Source organism: Watersipora subatra, chromosome 4, assembly GCF_963576615.1.
Source record: "Watersipora subatra chromosome 4, tzWatSuba1.1, whole genome shotgun sequence".
Lineage (NCBI taxonomy): Eukaryota > Metazoa > Bryozoa > Gymnolaemata > Cheilostomatida > Watersiporidae > Watersipora > Watersipora subatra.
The window spans coordinates 55,204,739-55,221,732 of NC_088711.1; the positions used below are offsets into that span (position 1 = coordinate 55,204,739).

Here is a 16,994-nt window from a genome sequence, read left to right on the forward strand (position 1 = left end):
GATGGAGTTGATTTCAATGTAAAAAGACTAGGAGAGAATTTTTTGCGATGACGAAGCCTTGCCGAATAACTTATGAAAACATTGAACAATTTTGTAAAGTTTGATGCAATGGCAATAAAACTCGAAGCACCGGCAATGATTTTAAAGAAATTTTGAACTCGGCTACGTTTAGTACTTCTGCCTAGCGATTATTTTTGCGATGACGCCGTTCTGCATATCTTGTGACAACCTTGAATAATTTTGTAAAAAAAATGTGATGCATTGGCAATGGTGTTAGCTAAAAGCTCAGGCAATGATTTTAAAAATGTTTTAGAACTCAATTACGATTAGTATTTATGCCTAGCGGCTAGTTTTCAATTTGATGTAGTAGTTATTCTCCTTTGCAATTAAAACTAGAACTAATTATTCACGAAATTTAATAATTTGCGGAATTTGCTGTTCGCGAAATCGCAAATTTTTTTTATAACCAATGAATATTTTCACCCTGTAGGGTAGGTCTAGCTTCTTGAACACACACGCTCGCACACACACGCACACGCACACGCACACGCACACGCACACGCACACGCACACACACACACACACACACACATGCACGCACGCCGGCACACACACGCACACACACATGCACGCAAAAAACAGTTTCTAATGCTCAGAAAACTTGCATTTTCATTGATCGAATTTAGATGGCAAATTATTAGGACTAGAAATTCCTCTGTCATACAGCCCATGACCAAAGTGATATTGGAAAAAAGAAAGGGTACTGATGGTTGAGAAATGCAATATTATCAGTCAAGTGGCACTGCAGTGCAATAGGATAACTGCAATGGTAGCTTTCAATGCACTGGGTGTTATTATGTACAACAAAGAGCAACAATGAAAGGAAAAGATTATGTGTTTATATCACTCCCCTGCAATAGGAGAAATGCAACACTAGAAGTAAAATGGCAAGCTGCTGTGTAATATACACATGCTGGGAGGTCTATATATCATTGGTCATAGCAACCAATATATCAAGAAGTTGTGATATTTATTTAAACAGATTTTCGCTGGTTGTCATAGAAATAGATGTACATCTATAAGAAAATGTAGGCCTATTACTTAATTTTGCAAATATTAAAAACGGCTCGGCAGTACTGGGATATTGAGCACAGCCGCAGGATCACCAACAAAATCTTTAGAAAAATACATAATAGTAATTAATACGTAATAATTAACGTAATAACAGTAACCATCGGTCACTATATAGTTTGATCTTGTAAATTCGAATAATTATTCTTATAACTAAATCTCATAATAATCTTATAAAATCAAATAATTATTCTTCCAGTTAAATATTGTAATAATCTTATAAGAATCGTTAGAAAAATATCATCAATCAAATAGTCAAAAAATGTTCTCGTCATGAAGGGGCGTTGTAGTTCGGCCCTAGCTTGTACATACGTTGTAAAAAATTTCGGCGAACGTATTAAATAATTTAATGAAACCTTTGGTGATTGGACAAAAAGCATAGGCTGATAAACTGGGTACCACAATTTTGCACCTGTAAATGGGTCTACGCCACAAACGGTCTACGTTTATTACAGAAACATTAGGATAAATTCGATTACAAGTAAACAATGCCATAGATTGGTGAAATAAGCAAGGTTTTCCCATAAATTTTTTTATGGGTATAAATAAATGTTTTCCCATAAAGGTTTTCCCACGGTTTTCTGGTGAGATGTGCACTGCTAAATAGTTAAATTATCTGTCGCACAGCTTTATTGGCGTATCAAAGGCCGGTCTTAACTTTTAATAAACTAAGCTTTTCAAGCGTTTTGTGGCAATCTTTGGTCAAATTAATCTGTCTATCTGTGTATAATCCAATCAGATGGGTAAGTTTTAAAATACTGTCAAAAATTTACAAAGACTTGGTAACATATTTAAATAGGTTTATATGTGTTTTGTATTGTAATTATACTTTAACGACTCTACAAAATGTGGTTAAATTTGTTGATGAGATCTCGGAAAATGTGTTTGCGGCGTTGTCGATGAACCATTTTCGTAAGTTGTGCGCACATGCATTTATCATAAAAACTCTCAAACTTCGCTCTGCTCGTTTGGTCGTCGGATAACAAGCCTTTGATTTTAGGTGGCTCTCAAGTTTATTGAGTGAGATATTCACATGTGTTGCTGAATCAACTTCTCTGTGTCACTAATTTGGACCATGTCAGATGTTTGATTAAATTAACATCATGTTGTTGCATACTAAAGTGAAGATTTCAACAGATAAACTAGAAACGGAATAACTGAAAAAGCCTTTTTAAAGAAATTGCATTCTAATTATACAAAAACAATAATTGGTACCCAATTAACAACCATGGGTTTAATTAGTACATATACTCTATACATACATTTTAAGTTGTACTCTGTCTAGACGGATGGATCTTAATCTTGTTGGCTATAATGACTTTAACCGCTTTCACTGAGCCCTTCTCTGTTCAAAGAGCTAAACCAATGTAGTGAATGAACTCACAACAAATTACATATAGTTTCATAGAAACATAACCTGTGAATTTTTCCGTTGTTTTTAATAGACCTCTATTGAATCCAAGAGACTAATCTCCCAAGCCCCTAGGGTTCTTTCAAACTCAGGTTAAAAACCACTAGTATGGAGCAATGCAATTACATTCCACTTTTAAAAGTCATATATGTTCTTCTTAATTCTAAAGTAACGCCGCTTCATGCAGCAGCGAATCACAATAGAGTTCTATTGGATGTTGGAAAACTTTCTGTTTATCTTTAAATGTTTTTGAAACACTCCTTCCATCAAATGTATATAGCCACTCAGTGAGTAAGCCATTACTAGTTACAAAACCTTTACAATTAATAACTGTTTTTGTTCATTTAAAAAGTGGTAACAATGAAGCAGGCAACATATTGTATAAAATAAATGTTTTGTAATGCTAATTTAATAATAAATATATATTAAGGTATATATTTATATATAATGTGTTACAAGTTTTTTTATATTCCTGAATTTTTAGACTCACTCTAATATATTATGTTCAAATACATATTAAATATTTACAATTAGTATTAAAATTATATTAAGTTATACACATGTATATTAATTTTTTATAAAAATTATAAAAAGTTTTTTTTATAAGTATGTCATATATTTATATTGGTATATTACTACTAGATATTCCCCATCATACAGCCCACGACCAAAGTGATATTGGAAAATAGAAAGGGTACTTATGGTTGAGACATGCAATATTAGCAGTCAAATTGCACTGCAGTGCAGTAGGATAACTACAATGGTAGCTGTAATGTACTGGGTGTGGGTGTTGTTATATACAGCAAACCGCAATAATGAATGGAAAATATTATATGTTTATATCTCTCCCCCTGCAATAGGAGAAATGCAATATTAGAAGTAAAATGCACTGATATTATTAGAATAACCAATATTATTAATATAGTAATAATAGAAAACCAATGCACAAGTTTGTTTACAATTCCAAACGTCATAGCTAACAATAATAAGAAGTTGTGAAATTTATATAGATTTAAAAAAACTTCTATTTAACAAAACTATTTATGCAAAATAATAAAAGTAGAAAAATGCCGATGATCAATGTTGTTAGTGTGACTATAAAACTGCAATAGTCATTAAAACTTATTATTAAATATTGTAATATTCTCAAAAGAATTGTTAGAAAAAAATATCATTGTCATTTCCTTTACTTTCACTGCTTTGAACATCAGTTAGAATACCAAAATACTCAAAAGTTTCCAAAATATCAGTTACTTGGAAATTGGCAAAAAAGAAATGATTTCTGTGCTTCTACGTTAATTACAGAAACCTTTGGCAATTCGACAATGCTATAGACTGGCGAAATATGCACGTTATTTTTTCGTGAAATGCGCCTGACTTAATGGTTCTATTCTCTGTCGCTCGGGGTTTCGTTTGGTGGTCTTACTTTTGATAAAAGTAAAAGTTGGCCAGTTTTAATAATGGATTTGGCCAAATAAATCTGTCTATGTGTGTATAATCCTATCATATAGGCAAGGTTTAGGAATATGTCGACAATTTTCAAAGACTTGGTAACATATTCAAATAGGCTTATACATGTATGTGTTTTGTATCGTTATTATACTTTAACGACTCTACAAATCAATTGTTAAATTTGTTCATGAGATTTCGATATAAGGGTTTGAGACGTTGTTGATGAGTAATTTTTGTAAGTTGTGTGCACATACAATTATCATAAAAACTCTCAAACATCTTCTCCACTCGTTTGGCCGTGGGATAAAAATAAGATTATATATGTTAATTTATATTTTAATATAAATATGAATTTATTCAATCATATTAAATTAAACAATTAAAATTTCATAAGATGATCGGGCACTCGAACAGTCAAGTTCTAATATTGGTCTGACACAAACAAATTGGTCTGTAACCATGTGTAACAACACAAAATTTCATATTTATCTCACATCATAATCTCGTGCGCACAAGCGGTTTTTATTCCAGTTTGATGAATTGCGAGGAGTACATGTTCCTTGTGTGCCACTTCTTGTATAATTCACAACTAGTTTATGCTCCCATACACAAAAATTACAATCATTCTTTAAAAAGTTGACTTACGTATAAATGAAATAATAACTTGACACTAGAAAATTTCGTCAAAACTATTTTCACAATGGCTGAAAGAAACGCATGATTGATTTTTCTCAGCTCATCAATTTTCACATGTAAAACCCAATACATCCTGTTTAAGACAACTAGCAAAGTTGGAATTGCACTTTTTTCAAACAAAAGGTAACACAAATTTTCTTAATTCGCTAACAAAAATCCACTTTATTACGGAAACAGCATCGTTCTGGCTTTTTTGCTGAATTAGGTCGAACAAATTTTTAACCAGCCTGCCAACAGTTAACGTGAAGGTGAGGACCGAAACTGAACAGTGATAAAACTTTAGTGATAAGAAGTTAAAACTCAGTCAAATAATTCTGAGTACAAACTAAACCTGAGCTTTATGCGCGTGTTTAGTAAGCTAAACTAAAATTAATTGAAATCAAAATTTATGTTTTACCTACGTCTGTCTTGAGAGTAAAATTTCTCTTTGAGTACATTTTAATGTTACATCTCATTGCCGATCATTCCAACTAAATACACTGAAAACAAAACTTCTGTAGGTAAGTATAGTTACCTACAGATAGTTACTTCGATAGTATAGCGTTTCAGCAATTGCTGCATAGCTGAATAAAAATGTGTCAGTCTATGAATATTTCTCATGATTTTCTGATCAACATAAATGAACGTTGGTTTACCAAGTGAATAGTATTAACATGGATCAATGCTGGTCATTGTCTTATCTATAAGATGAACCACATATTAATGAGTAGCCATCATGGGTATAATCCTTCCAAGTTCTGAATATGGTTATAATTTACCTCTTTCTACACATGCAGGATATTGTAAAACTGTCAACTTTCTTGCGAACTAAAAAATAAATTTATTTATTATTATTTTTTATCTCAAAGAATTAAACTAGAATTAAATCTAGCATCAATGTAACACGTATTCGATATATGATGGTTATACGTATATACATACAAATCTATATGCGATATCTAACCCAGCCTCGTATTACCCTACTTGTTGTGGCTGAGTTTGTACAAATTACATGTAAAGTCAGAGTATGACCACTGTTTGACTGAAAGGAGAGACTTTCCTCTACATGAAGCATCTCAATATTTTTTGGAAATTGTTGGAACTTAGGCCTTCTATTATATACATGTATATTTATATGTTATGTAAAAGACAATTTTTTCACATATTGTAAAAACATTTCATAAAAATTCTATGTTATCCTTATAAAATAAAACTTTAAAAAAGCAAGAAAAAAACACTCGTGCAAAGATACTCGTGTCTATCAATATAATACATACCGGTGTTTATATATTATTTAAACTAGTAATCTGTGGTCCAAGAATGCTGATAGAGATTTTTAGAGGTCGTCAGAGGTCAAGGGCAAATAATAACTATCGATAGTAATAATATATACGGTTCTATGGTGGCTGGTTGGGGCAATTGTTAGAGTGATGACCTACCTGAAATTTATGAGTTTGACCATTGTACCGTTACAAAGACATCCAAAGAATAAAAACACGAGCCGTTGAAACTTTACCCAACAGTCAATATCAACTATAGCAAAATTACTAACTAGGAATAGCAATTCCATGCATACTTTTCTTTTGAACATTTTAACTGTGATCAAGCCTTGTTCAGTTTAATCTTTAAACATCCTGGCAGTTGGATTATCTCAAACGTAAAAAATCCCAAAACATCGAAAAATACGGATACTTTACGATAAAATCTACTAAGATTCTGTGTAGTCTCATCTTTAAAAAGTTTACCACTAGCCACAGTCTAGCCAATAGGCAGCTATTTACTTACTGGAAACAAAACTGCTTCAGTTAACTAGGATAACTTAAACACAAGCTAATATTTTATAGTACATATTACTCTTATTACAGCCTGAGCATGTCTCACGATACAAAGATTTATAACAGGCCATCAAACGGTTCCAACAGAAATACTTGTACAATCACGAGCTTCAACTCATAGCACTACTAAATATTTCTTTTATACAATAAGTTGTCTGTTCCTATCTTACCACTGTTTCAAATTAATAGAAAACAGCTATCGATGGTAATGTTTAAATGCATTTAGGGAACATGCAGAAAAATGTTCCAACATTCAACATAACTCTGCTGTGACTCGCTGCTGCATGGAGCAGCCTTAATTTAGAATTAAGAACAAACATAATTTTTAAAAGTGGAATGGATAGCAATTACTCTAGACTAGTAGTTCATAACCTGACTTTGAAATAATTCTAGAGGTTTAGGGAATCAGTCTTCCAGGTTCAAAGGAGGTCTCTCAAAAGGAACCAAAAATCTCCCAAGGTTATGCACTTTTTATGAAGATATATTCAATTTGTATTGAGTTTAGTCGTTGTATTGGTTTAGTTCTTTGAACAAATGTCTTGGCAAAAGTGGTGAAATTTATTATAGCCAACGAGGTTACAAAACCATCTGTCTAGACAGAGTAAATTTTGCAACATATGAAAAGAGTATATGTACTAAGAAAACCCATTGGTTGTTAATTGTGTACCCATTATTGTTTTTGTAAGAATTGAATGCAATCTCTTTAAAAAGGCTTGTTCAATTATTTTGTTTCTAATTTATCTGTTGAAATCTAAACTTTATTATGCAACAAAATGAAGTTAATTTAAGTAAAAATCTGACATGTTCAAATTTATTGACACAGAGAAATTGATGCAGCAATACATGTGAATATCTCACTGAATAATCTTGAAAGCCACCTAACATCAAAGGCTTGTTATCGTAATAATTTGCCATTTAAATTCAATCAATAATCATGCAAGTTTTTTTAGCATTAGAAGTTGTTTTTTTCAATTTCAGCTCATTTGATCAGCTATAAGAAAACCACTCTTTGTTTTCTAAGTAACTTTTCAATAGGATGGATAAAGATTGACTTCACTTATTTTCAGACTATCCAAAGTGCAACCGGTGTTAGGACTGTGAGATAAATACACGTGAGTTGACATCCTGACTCATCTATATAACCATTTGGTAATCAATATGTTTAAAACTCAATGAGGTATAGTATTAGTTTTGCAGCTAGTAGCTTTGGCACCCCGTCCAGGTTGGTAGATCTACTGGTTGATTGAAATTAAACTGGTTGGAGAATATGTGTAGTTTAATGCATCTAAGGTAACAAATTTATTATATAAACAAAAACTGCTGACTTTAAAAACCTGGTGTTGTATTGTCAAAGAACAAGAAAAAACGGCTAACAACATGCAACCTATCATCAGATAACAAAAAATTAATGAAGTCTGTAAGCTGCGGCAAATTTCTGTATATTTCATAAATACGACTGGCCATCCTTTGTATATGAATAAAGAAAGCATAGAAATTATTGAAACTGCACTAACACAGTCCTTAGCATAACCAAAAATTCCACACTAATGATGATGCCTTTGGGCTTGAATCTTCATTGGAAGGCAATTTTGCAGAAGTAAAGCGTTCCGAACCTGCAAAATTAAACTACAACATAATGCAACTTTCATGAGCATGTCTGTTTAGAAAGCTAATACCAAGAATAAAAAATATTTCTCCTATTGGCTACGCTTCTGTCTTAAATTAAGATTTCTGTGCCTAAGTTAGATAAAATTGGTACATTTTAAAATTTCTAAATAAAAATAACTGCTTTAACTAAGCATACCAAGAAGAAACAGAGATTATTAATGCAGCGTGACAATCTCTTTGAACATGGCAATCGGCAACAAAATAATAATTAATCTTAGTCTAACTTGTTCATCATTTGATGTGACCAAAATAAGAGAATGTTGGCTTAGAAATTTGAAATATATATAGATTTGTTCAAAATCATAAACACAAGAATGTTCAGTAGAACTAGAAACAATTAAAAAAATAAAAAATATATAACTCACTTCTGATATAATATATTATGATTTTAATGTACCCAAATATTACCCCAAAAATGATTGTTTTTTCACAAAATTTTGCTCAGAATACAGAATATTACCTTAACATCTCCTGTTTCTGCATGTCCTTTTTTGGAAATCTCTACCAAGACATCCATTACCTACACAGTTTCTGGTTCTGGTCCCGCATGTACCAAAACAGCTAGACCATGGTCCCCAAGCGTTCCACTGATTGGTTCCTTGAACTAAAACAAAGATTGGTAAACATTTAGCGGACAACTTACGACTACATTGTTGGTAATGCATAAGATCAACAAAATTTAAGAGTCTGTATATCATACAGTATATTGAGATTTGTCTTCTCTTATACTTTGTTCCCTAAACTGTTCCTTGACGTGTAATGGAGCATAACAACAGTTTTAGATAAAGTCCATGAAAAGATCTAATAGACACTCACCGCAAGTGCAGGTTTGGCAGCCATTTAGGTCACTGAGGAAACCAAGAGAACATGGACCAGTACATCTCACCAAAGGACAGGTAGTTGGATCTGCAATCAGTGCATAAAATATAAGAAAATAACAGCGCATTTAGACAAAACCTCAAAATTTACATTTATATATTTTATATAGACAAAATCATATTCTGTATTAAAAACACTTACTTGACAATATTCTACGTTATTAATCAAAAGAACTCAATAAAATTAGTCGTGACTGACATGATGAGAATAAAAAAGATTCGGTAAACTCAGTTAATTTCACCAATAACAGATTATATAAGGTTGTAAGTTAGGACCAAAGGCTATGAAACTAAAATTATATTAGGTATATATTAGTCTGTGCACTTCTTATGCTTTTAAAAATTAGGAATGTTTGCTATGAAAGTTTATCACTTCTTAATAAAAGAGCTAGTTTCTACTTAAATGGAACAGGTAAGTTTTAACAATGATGAGAGAATAACAATAATGAGAACAGTAATCTGCTGACTAAAATGTTATTGAACTTATTTAGTTCAGAGTAAAATTGAAAATGACAGTATTCATGCAATATATGTTAGCAGAGTAAGTATGATTTAAACAGTACAATGTTTAAGATTCGAATAAGATCAGAACTCACACTTTATAAATAAAATTGAGTAATAAGAATTGACTACATTTAGGTATTATTTATTAGCAAGATAACTCTATGATAGGAGCATACTCACTGCATTGGCAAGCTGGACATCCAGTTTGGTCAAGTGCAAAACCGTTGGAACATTGAAGGTTTACCGGACACACCAGAGCTGGGCAGACAGGAGATGGTCCTAAAATAACAGACATAAAACACTTGAAGAAAGTGTCATCTAACTGTGAATTTGAATAAGTTTAGTTATCTTTATATGTCTGTAACCATAGTTACCCGTTCTGCTGTTGATGTTACTGCTAAAAAATTAATGTATAAGCTTTCTGTGATTATTATATTCTTAATTGTAAGTGAAGAGTTGTTCATCACTATGACAGCTAAAACAGTATACTCACTACATTGGCAGGTAGGACATCCATTTACATCCGCTATAAACCCATTTGGACATCGAAGGTTTGCGGGACATGTTCATGCTAGGCAAATGGAGAGTGGTCCTAAAAATTAAATGTTCAATCAAGTCTAAAATCTCCTGTGGTCATCACTTTTTCAACAAGCTCAACCTTTTAGGCGTGAAATAGGATATGTGTAGAATATACACAGTAAATACATATGAACTGTGTAGAAGATTTACAGTAAATATATATGATCATTATAGAGGAAATGTAGTAAAGATCTAAGAGCTGATTAAAAGATGTACAACAGACTTGGAACTCTGTATCATACCATGTGATCTAAAAATAAGATAATACATACACACCTAATTCACTCGACGTAGATGGATAATAAATTTCATTATTATCTTAAAATTATAACACGTCAATAGCTCACCAGGTCTGCACTGACATGTGTTGCAACCATCAGGACCGATCACCCAACCATTTCCTGCCGCACAGTTTACAGGACATGATAGTCTCGGACAGCTTAGAGGGCAGTTACAGGGAGCTGTTACACAAACGCATGACAGGTCTGGAGGAGCTGTAACGAGATCAGAAAGTAACAAAAATATGACAGGTCTGGAAGAGCTGTAAAAAAATCAGAAGGGAACAAAAACACGAAAGGTCTGGAGGAGCCGTAAAAAAGATATCAAGGTAACATAAGTATGACAGGTCTGGAAAAGCTAGTAAACCACCATCGAAGATGCTAATTAATATCAGTGTGAATCGTTTGCATAGCTGTGTATAAAATAAAAACTGTGGCAAATTTGTAAAACGCCTTAATTATACTTTTATAAATTTTTGGATACAGTATATAATATTAAAAAAAGAAATTGTAAAGCTGTACTCACTAAAACCAGGTCCACATGGGCACCCTTAAAGAGGACAACCGAGTCTATCTGTCTGCGCTCCAAACGGACAGCGTGTGGTATCACAATCTTTGGCGAATGGGCATCGTCTCGAGTTTCCATTAAACGGACCAACTGGATTCGCTAAAATTGATTAATAAGTTTTTGATTATATTACTGAGCTGTCCGCAACAAATTATTAGATTTTTACTCAAATTATTTTACTACTAAATTGAACATTTTGCCTCATTTAATGTTTATTTTAAAAGTAATTTCCAAATGAAGCAAAAGCCAGACTATGCATATAATATACACAAAAAATGAGTACAACAAACCACAGAGTACTCACTAAGATTTTGTGTACATGGGCACCCTTGGAGAGGACAATCAAATCTATCTGTCTGGGCCCCGAATGGACAGCGTGTAATATCACAATCCTGAGCAAATAGACAACGTCTCAAGTTTCCATTAAACGGACCAACTGGATTCGCTAAAATTGATTAATAAGTTTTTGATTATATTACTGAGCTGTCCGCAACAAATTATTAGATTTTCACTCAAATTATTTTACTACTAAATTGAACATTTTGCCTCATTTAATGTTTATTTTAAAAGTAATTTCCAAATGAAGCAAAAGCCAGACTATGCATATAATATACACAAAAAATGAGTACAACAAACCACGGAGTACTCACTAAGATTTTGTGTACATGGGCACCCTTGGAGAGGACAACCAAATCTATCTGTCTGGGCCCCGAATGGACAGCGTGTAATATCACAATCCTGAGCAAATAGACAACGCCTCAAGTTTCCATTAAATGGACCAACTGGATTCACTAAAATTAATAAATAAATGTAACATGTATGTAACTTTTCACTCAGTGTATTTTACTGAGTGAAAAGTTACATACATACATCTTACTTTGTGAGTTAGTAGTCACGTGGTGCCCGCCGTTAGCTCGGAAGGGTTTGTGGGCATGCGCCACCGGACGAGCAAGAACGGCCATGTTGTCATTGGGAATCCAAGCTCCGTTCGTGTAGCTTGTGACTCTGTGCTGTCGTAGCGAGAAAGGATTGTTAAGCGTCTTTCTGAGTCTTGGTGACTCGTGAGTAATCCTACTGGTGTAGTCTGGCACTACGGTGTTCTCTGGTAAAACGTGTAGGTGGAGTAAGGGTGACATAAGGGGAGGTTTTGGAGTGTCACGGCTGGCAGTCTGGTACTGCGTTATTTTACTTAGTAACTTACAAGCTATTTCGGCCTATATATTTGTATTTACTTTGCCTTGTTGTTAGGTGGTGCCACTCAGCTGGGCTGAGGTGAGCACGAGCGGGCCATGAGCGCGCCCGGGAGCAGCCAAAAGGCTGAGCCATCTACCGATGGCGGAGGTGGTCAGCCACCCGAGGGCGCCACGGGCGCTGTAACAGTGCCGCTGGTTTTAGATGCCGCTTTTTTAGCGAATCTGATGAACCAGGCACGAGGGCCTATTTTAGAAAGGCTGAGCCGGCAGATGCAGCCATTTGCCGGTGATGGTGCGGTTGAGGTAACCGCATGGCTCTCGCAGTACGAGCGACTGTGTGAGTTGGAGCACATTGCTCCGTGCACGCTGATTGCATACATGCTCGATGGCACTGCTGCCAGAGTGCATGGGCGCATGAGGGTGGGTGACGCATCCCAATGGGATGTCGTGAAGGCAGTTTTGACTGCCGAGTACGCCATGCCTCGACAGGAGGCATGGCGTCGCTTTGTCAGCTGTCGACTCGAATCCGGGGAGACAGTTGACGTGTACCTGGACCGCTTGGAGCGGCTTGGCGGTAGACTGGGGGTGACGCTGGAGGACCTGGTTTTTAGGACCAAGTTCTATGAAGGGCTGCCCGAGTCAGTCTACGAGTGGGCAGTTACGCACGATCAGGCGTATACTGCTGACTTTGGTTCAGTGCTGAACCGAGTGAGGGGAAAGTTGGTTTCCCGGAGAGCTGTTGAGGGTCGCCCCTCAACAATTAGCTCGGCGGCCAGTTCTGGTAACCGGCCGGCGACTGCTTCTGGCAAGCAGTTGGGGGCTGCTTCTAGCAAGCAGCCGGGAAGCAAAGACAGTTGCTTTCGATGTGGGGGTCCACACCGGGTGAAGGACTGCCCACGTATTAAGCGGCCTTCGTCTGGTACGGGGGCGAAAAAGACCTCTTCTGGCAAGAGGGTCGGGTGTTTCCGGTGCGGCAGCACGGAGCACTTTGTACGGGATTGTCCTGTACGGCCACCGCTTGGGGCGGCGGCAGGGCTCACGGAGGATGAGCCGGGTTTTCATCAGGAGGATGCAACTCGGGGCGCCGCATCCTCTCATATGGACACCGTGTAAGTCAGGCTTACGAGGGGTCCCATAACATCAGGGGGACCCGAGGTGGCGTTGGCGTGACAGGGGGGGGGGCTGGAGGTCACATGCAAGCAGTAAGAGTGTACTGCGGGACAGTCCTTGGCTGTCCGGGGCGACTGGCGAGCCTACGACGAGCAGTCGTATGCCGGTCGTTCGAGCAATTCTGAATGGTTGCGGTTTTCAGTGTCTGGTTGACACTGGAAGCGAGAGGACTCTGGTAAGTCCACAGGTGTTGACAGGCTCAACCCGACTTAGGCCGGGCCACCCGCTGTTGACAGCGGATGGTAAGGCGTCTCATGTGAAGGGTCAGTGTCGGGTGGTCGTCGGTGTACAGGGACACTGTTTCGGCGTTACGGCACTCGTTATGGACAAGCTGTGCAATCTTGGGGTTGACTGCTTGCTGGGTGGCGACGTCATTGACCACATGGGAGGCGTCACTGTCCGTAGAGGAAGTGATGCGAAGTATTCGGTCAGGAGAGGGAAACCCTATCAGAACGGATGCTGTGGAGTACCTGCTGGGCAGGATACTGGGGCTGGCTGCGCATGCGGGGTGGCAGGGGTGGCACCGTTGTCGGGGTTGGGTGGTGATCTGGTGTCACTGCGAGTCGACGACCCCGATTTTGTTGCCACTTTTGCCCAAGGCCGATGGACCGTTAGCTGGCGGTGGTCCGGGGAATCTCCGAAAGGATTGCAGACCCGGGTCGCGGAGTACAAGTGTACTCGGGCACCTAACCTGCATGAGCGGTACTGTGCTGAAATTGAGAGCTGGATCTCAAAAGGTTGGTTGAAAAGGTGGAGTCAGCCCATTGAGGGTATTATCCCCCTTTTGGCTGTGTTCCAACCAACGAAAGATAAAGTGCGACCAGTCATGGACTACCGTGAGCTGAACGCGTTTGTCGAGAGTCACACAGGAGGTGACGCGGTCGCTGTGTGTGGCGAGAAAGTCCGAAAGTGGAGACAGTTGCGTGGCAGACTTGGGGTAGTTGACCTCAAGTCCGCGTACCTACAAATCCATGTTTCGGAGGACCTGTGGAAATACCAGGTCGTGAAGTATAAGGGGGTCCCTTATGCGCTGACACGTTTAGGCTTCGGGCTTTCGTGTGCGCCTAGGATCATGACCAAAATCCTAGGCAAGGTTCTTTCGCTCGACGAGCGGGTTCGACGAGGGACTGACCACTATATCGACGATATAGTGGTGCAGGAGTCTGTGCTTGGCGTGGAGGAGCTGAGGAAGCACCTTGCTAAGTATGGACTGGTGACGAAAGAGCCGGAGGGCCTTGATGGAGGTCGGTTGTTGGGCATTTCTCTGAAAGGAAATGCCCGTGGACATTTGCAGATGTCGAGGGGAACTGCACTCTCCGAAATTCATCTTGAGCCAGCTGGGCTGACCAAGAGAGAGCTTTTCTCGTTTTGTGGCCGACTTGTCGGTCATTACCCAGTGGCTGGGTGGTTGCGGCCCTATTGCAGCTTCTTGAAGCGGCTGGGATGCAACGGAGCCTGGGATGCCCCTGTTGAAAAGGAGGTCAGCTCGCTAGCTAGTGAGCTTTACACAAGGGTATGCCAGGAGGACCCTGTTAGGGGTCTGTGGCACGTAAGACCGGACGGTTCGGTCGTTGTGTGGACAGATGCTAGCTCTCTGGGCCTCGGTGTAGCAATCGAGGTTGATGGCAGCATTGTTGAGAATGCGTCGTGGCTGAGGAAGGAGTCAGACCATTCACACATCAATGTTGCCGAATTGGAAGCTGTGGGACGAGGTGTTAACCTGGCTATTGCGTGGGGGTTCAAGACCTTCACCTTGGCGGTTGACTCTCTCACAGTTGTCAATTGGATGTCAAATACAATTGACGGGCGCAATCGTGTTCGCACGAAAGGTGCTGCAGAGATGCTGGTGAAGCGTCGGCTGGGGGTGATCCGTGATACGATCACCGAGTACGGCCTATCGGTCACTATGCGTCTTGTACCTACTGTGGAAAACAAGGCGGATAGGATGACGAGGGTGCCCAAGAAGTGGCTCGGGCATCGTGGGATGAGGGAAGGCGAGGCCGAGAGCATGGCTGCTGCCATCTTCACCGGCGAGACCCTCGGGGATGCTGTGTGGGCGGCTCATTTGCCTCACCATCTGGGTGTCGAGAGAACACTGTACCTTGCTCAGCAAGTACGCAGTGACTTGACACGGGAGCAGGTCAAACGCGAGCTGGCTGGCTGTGAAGCCTGTCAGCGCGTTGACCCGGATCCGAGAGGTGAGAACCTCGTGGAAACAGGCAGCTTGGCTGTCGAGAGGAACTGGTGCCGGGTGGCCATAGACGTGACTCACTATGGCGGCCAGGTGTTCCTGTCCATGGTTGATTGCGGGCCGTCACGTTTCGCTATCTGGCGCCGCTTGCCAAGTGAGACGGCAGCGCACATCGTGGCTCAGTTACGCACGATCGTAATTGAGCGAGGGCCGTGTGATGAATTGTTAATGGACAATTCCATGGCGATTAGGTCAGCAACTGTTGCACAGTTCGCTGACGAGTGGGGGATTTCTCTGAGATTTCGTGCCGCTTACGCCCCGAGTGGCAACGGAATCGTTGAGAGGAATCACCGGACAATCAAGAGGATTGCCGAGAGGGGAAAAATTAGCCCCGAGGAGGCGACGTTCTGGTATAATGTCACGCCTCGCAAGGGTACAGATGGGGGTTCGGTACCCTCGAATAATCTGTATCGATACTATTGGCGAGTGCCTTTCGACGTCAATCTACGCGGGTTAGATGAGGTCAGTCAAGGCAAGTTTGCTGTTGGCGATGAGGTGTGGGTGAAACCCTCGACTCCGTCGTGCACTAGGCAGTGGGCACCGGGAGTGATTACCGAAGTCGTTTCAAAGCACAACGTGTGCGTGGATGGCATGCCAAGGCATGTGAGGGATGTCCGCAAACGGCGGTTTAGCACTGACCGTAGTAGGGAAAACGGCATCCGTGAACTGGTCGAAGACGGCCGGCCTAATCTAGATAGATTACGCGGTTCTGCTGCTCCCCCACCGCCTCAGCTGCATCCCTGTGAGGTGGCTGAGGTCTCGGAGGGGGATGTGGAGGATGGTCCTCAGACTGCTGAGGATGAAGTTCAAAACATGGATGGTGAGCCTCAGACTGCTGGGGTTCCGTCCGGGGATTTAGATCCTGATGAACCTGAGCTTCAACCGTTAATGCTCAGGCGGTCGCAGCGAGAGCGACGGCGTCCCCAGTATTTGGATGACTATGAGGGATAGCTGGTAGCTTCTTAAAAGCTGGGGGAAATGTGAGTTAGTAGTCACGTGGTGCCCGCCGTTAGCTCGGAAGGGTTCGTGGGCATGCGCCACCGGACGAGCAAGAACGGCCATGTTGTCATTGGGAATCCAAGCTCCGTTCGCGTAGCTTGTGACTCTGTGCTGTCGTAGCGAGAAAGGATTGTTAAGCGTCTTTCTGAGTCTTGGTGACTCGTGAGTAATCCTACTGGTGTAGTCTGGCACTACGGTGTTTTCTGGTAAAACGTGTAGGTGGAGTAAGGGTGACATAAGGGGAGGTTTTGGAGTGTCACGGCTGGCAGTCTGGTACTGCGTTATTTTACTTAGTAACTTACATTTTACTACCAAAATAATTTGATGCATCATTTATTGTTTATTCTAAAATTAATTTTCAAATGAAACAAAAGCCAGAAAATACATATAACAGATATAACG

The 16,994-nt window shown here is 39.5% G+C and overlaps 2 protein-coding genes across 2 annotated transcripts in view; one reads left to right on the forward strand and one right to left on the reverse strand.

Annotated features, from left to right (window-relative positions):
• LOC137394361 (cysteine-rich motor neuron 1 protein-like) overlaps positions 1–12,115 on the reverse strand; it is a 39,364-nt gene extending 27,249 nt beyond the window's left edge. Inside the window, exons 1-4 of the mRNA XM_068081072.1 lie at positions 11,857–12,115; positions 10,481–10,627; positions 9,735–9,833; positions 8,989–9,078 (exon numbers count right to left, since the gene is read on the reverse strand). Of these exons, the coding sequence (XP_067937173.1) occupies positions 8,989–9,078; positions 9,735–9,833; positions 10,481–10,627; positions 11,857–12,115 (595 nt within the window). The remainder of the gene's footprint in view (positions 1–8,988; positions 9,079–9,734; positions 9,834–10,480; positions 10,628–11,856) is intronic.
• A 1,327-nt stretch (positions 12,116–13,442) lies between these two features.
• LOC137394362 (uncharacterized) lies at positions 13,443–16,544 on the forward strand. The gene has a single exon (XM_068081073.1). The coding sequence runs from the start codon at positions 13,443–13,445 to the stop codon at positions 16,542–16,544; it is 3,102 nt and encodes a 1,033-aa protein (XP_067937174.1).
• Positions 16,545–16,994: the final 450 nt, after the last annotated feature.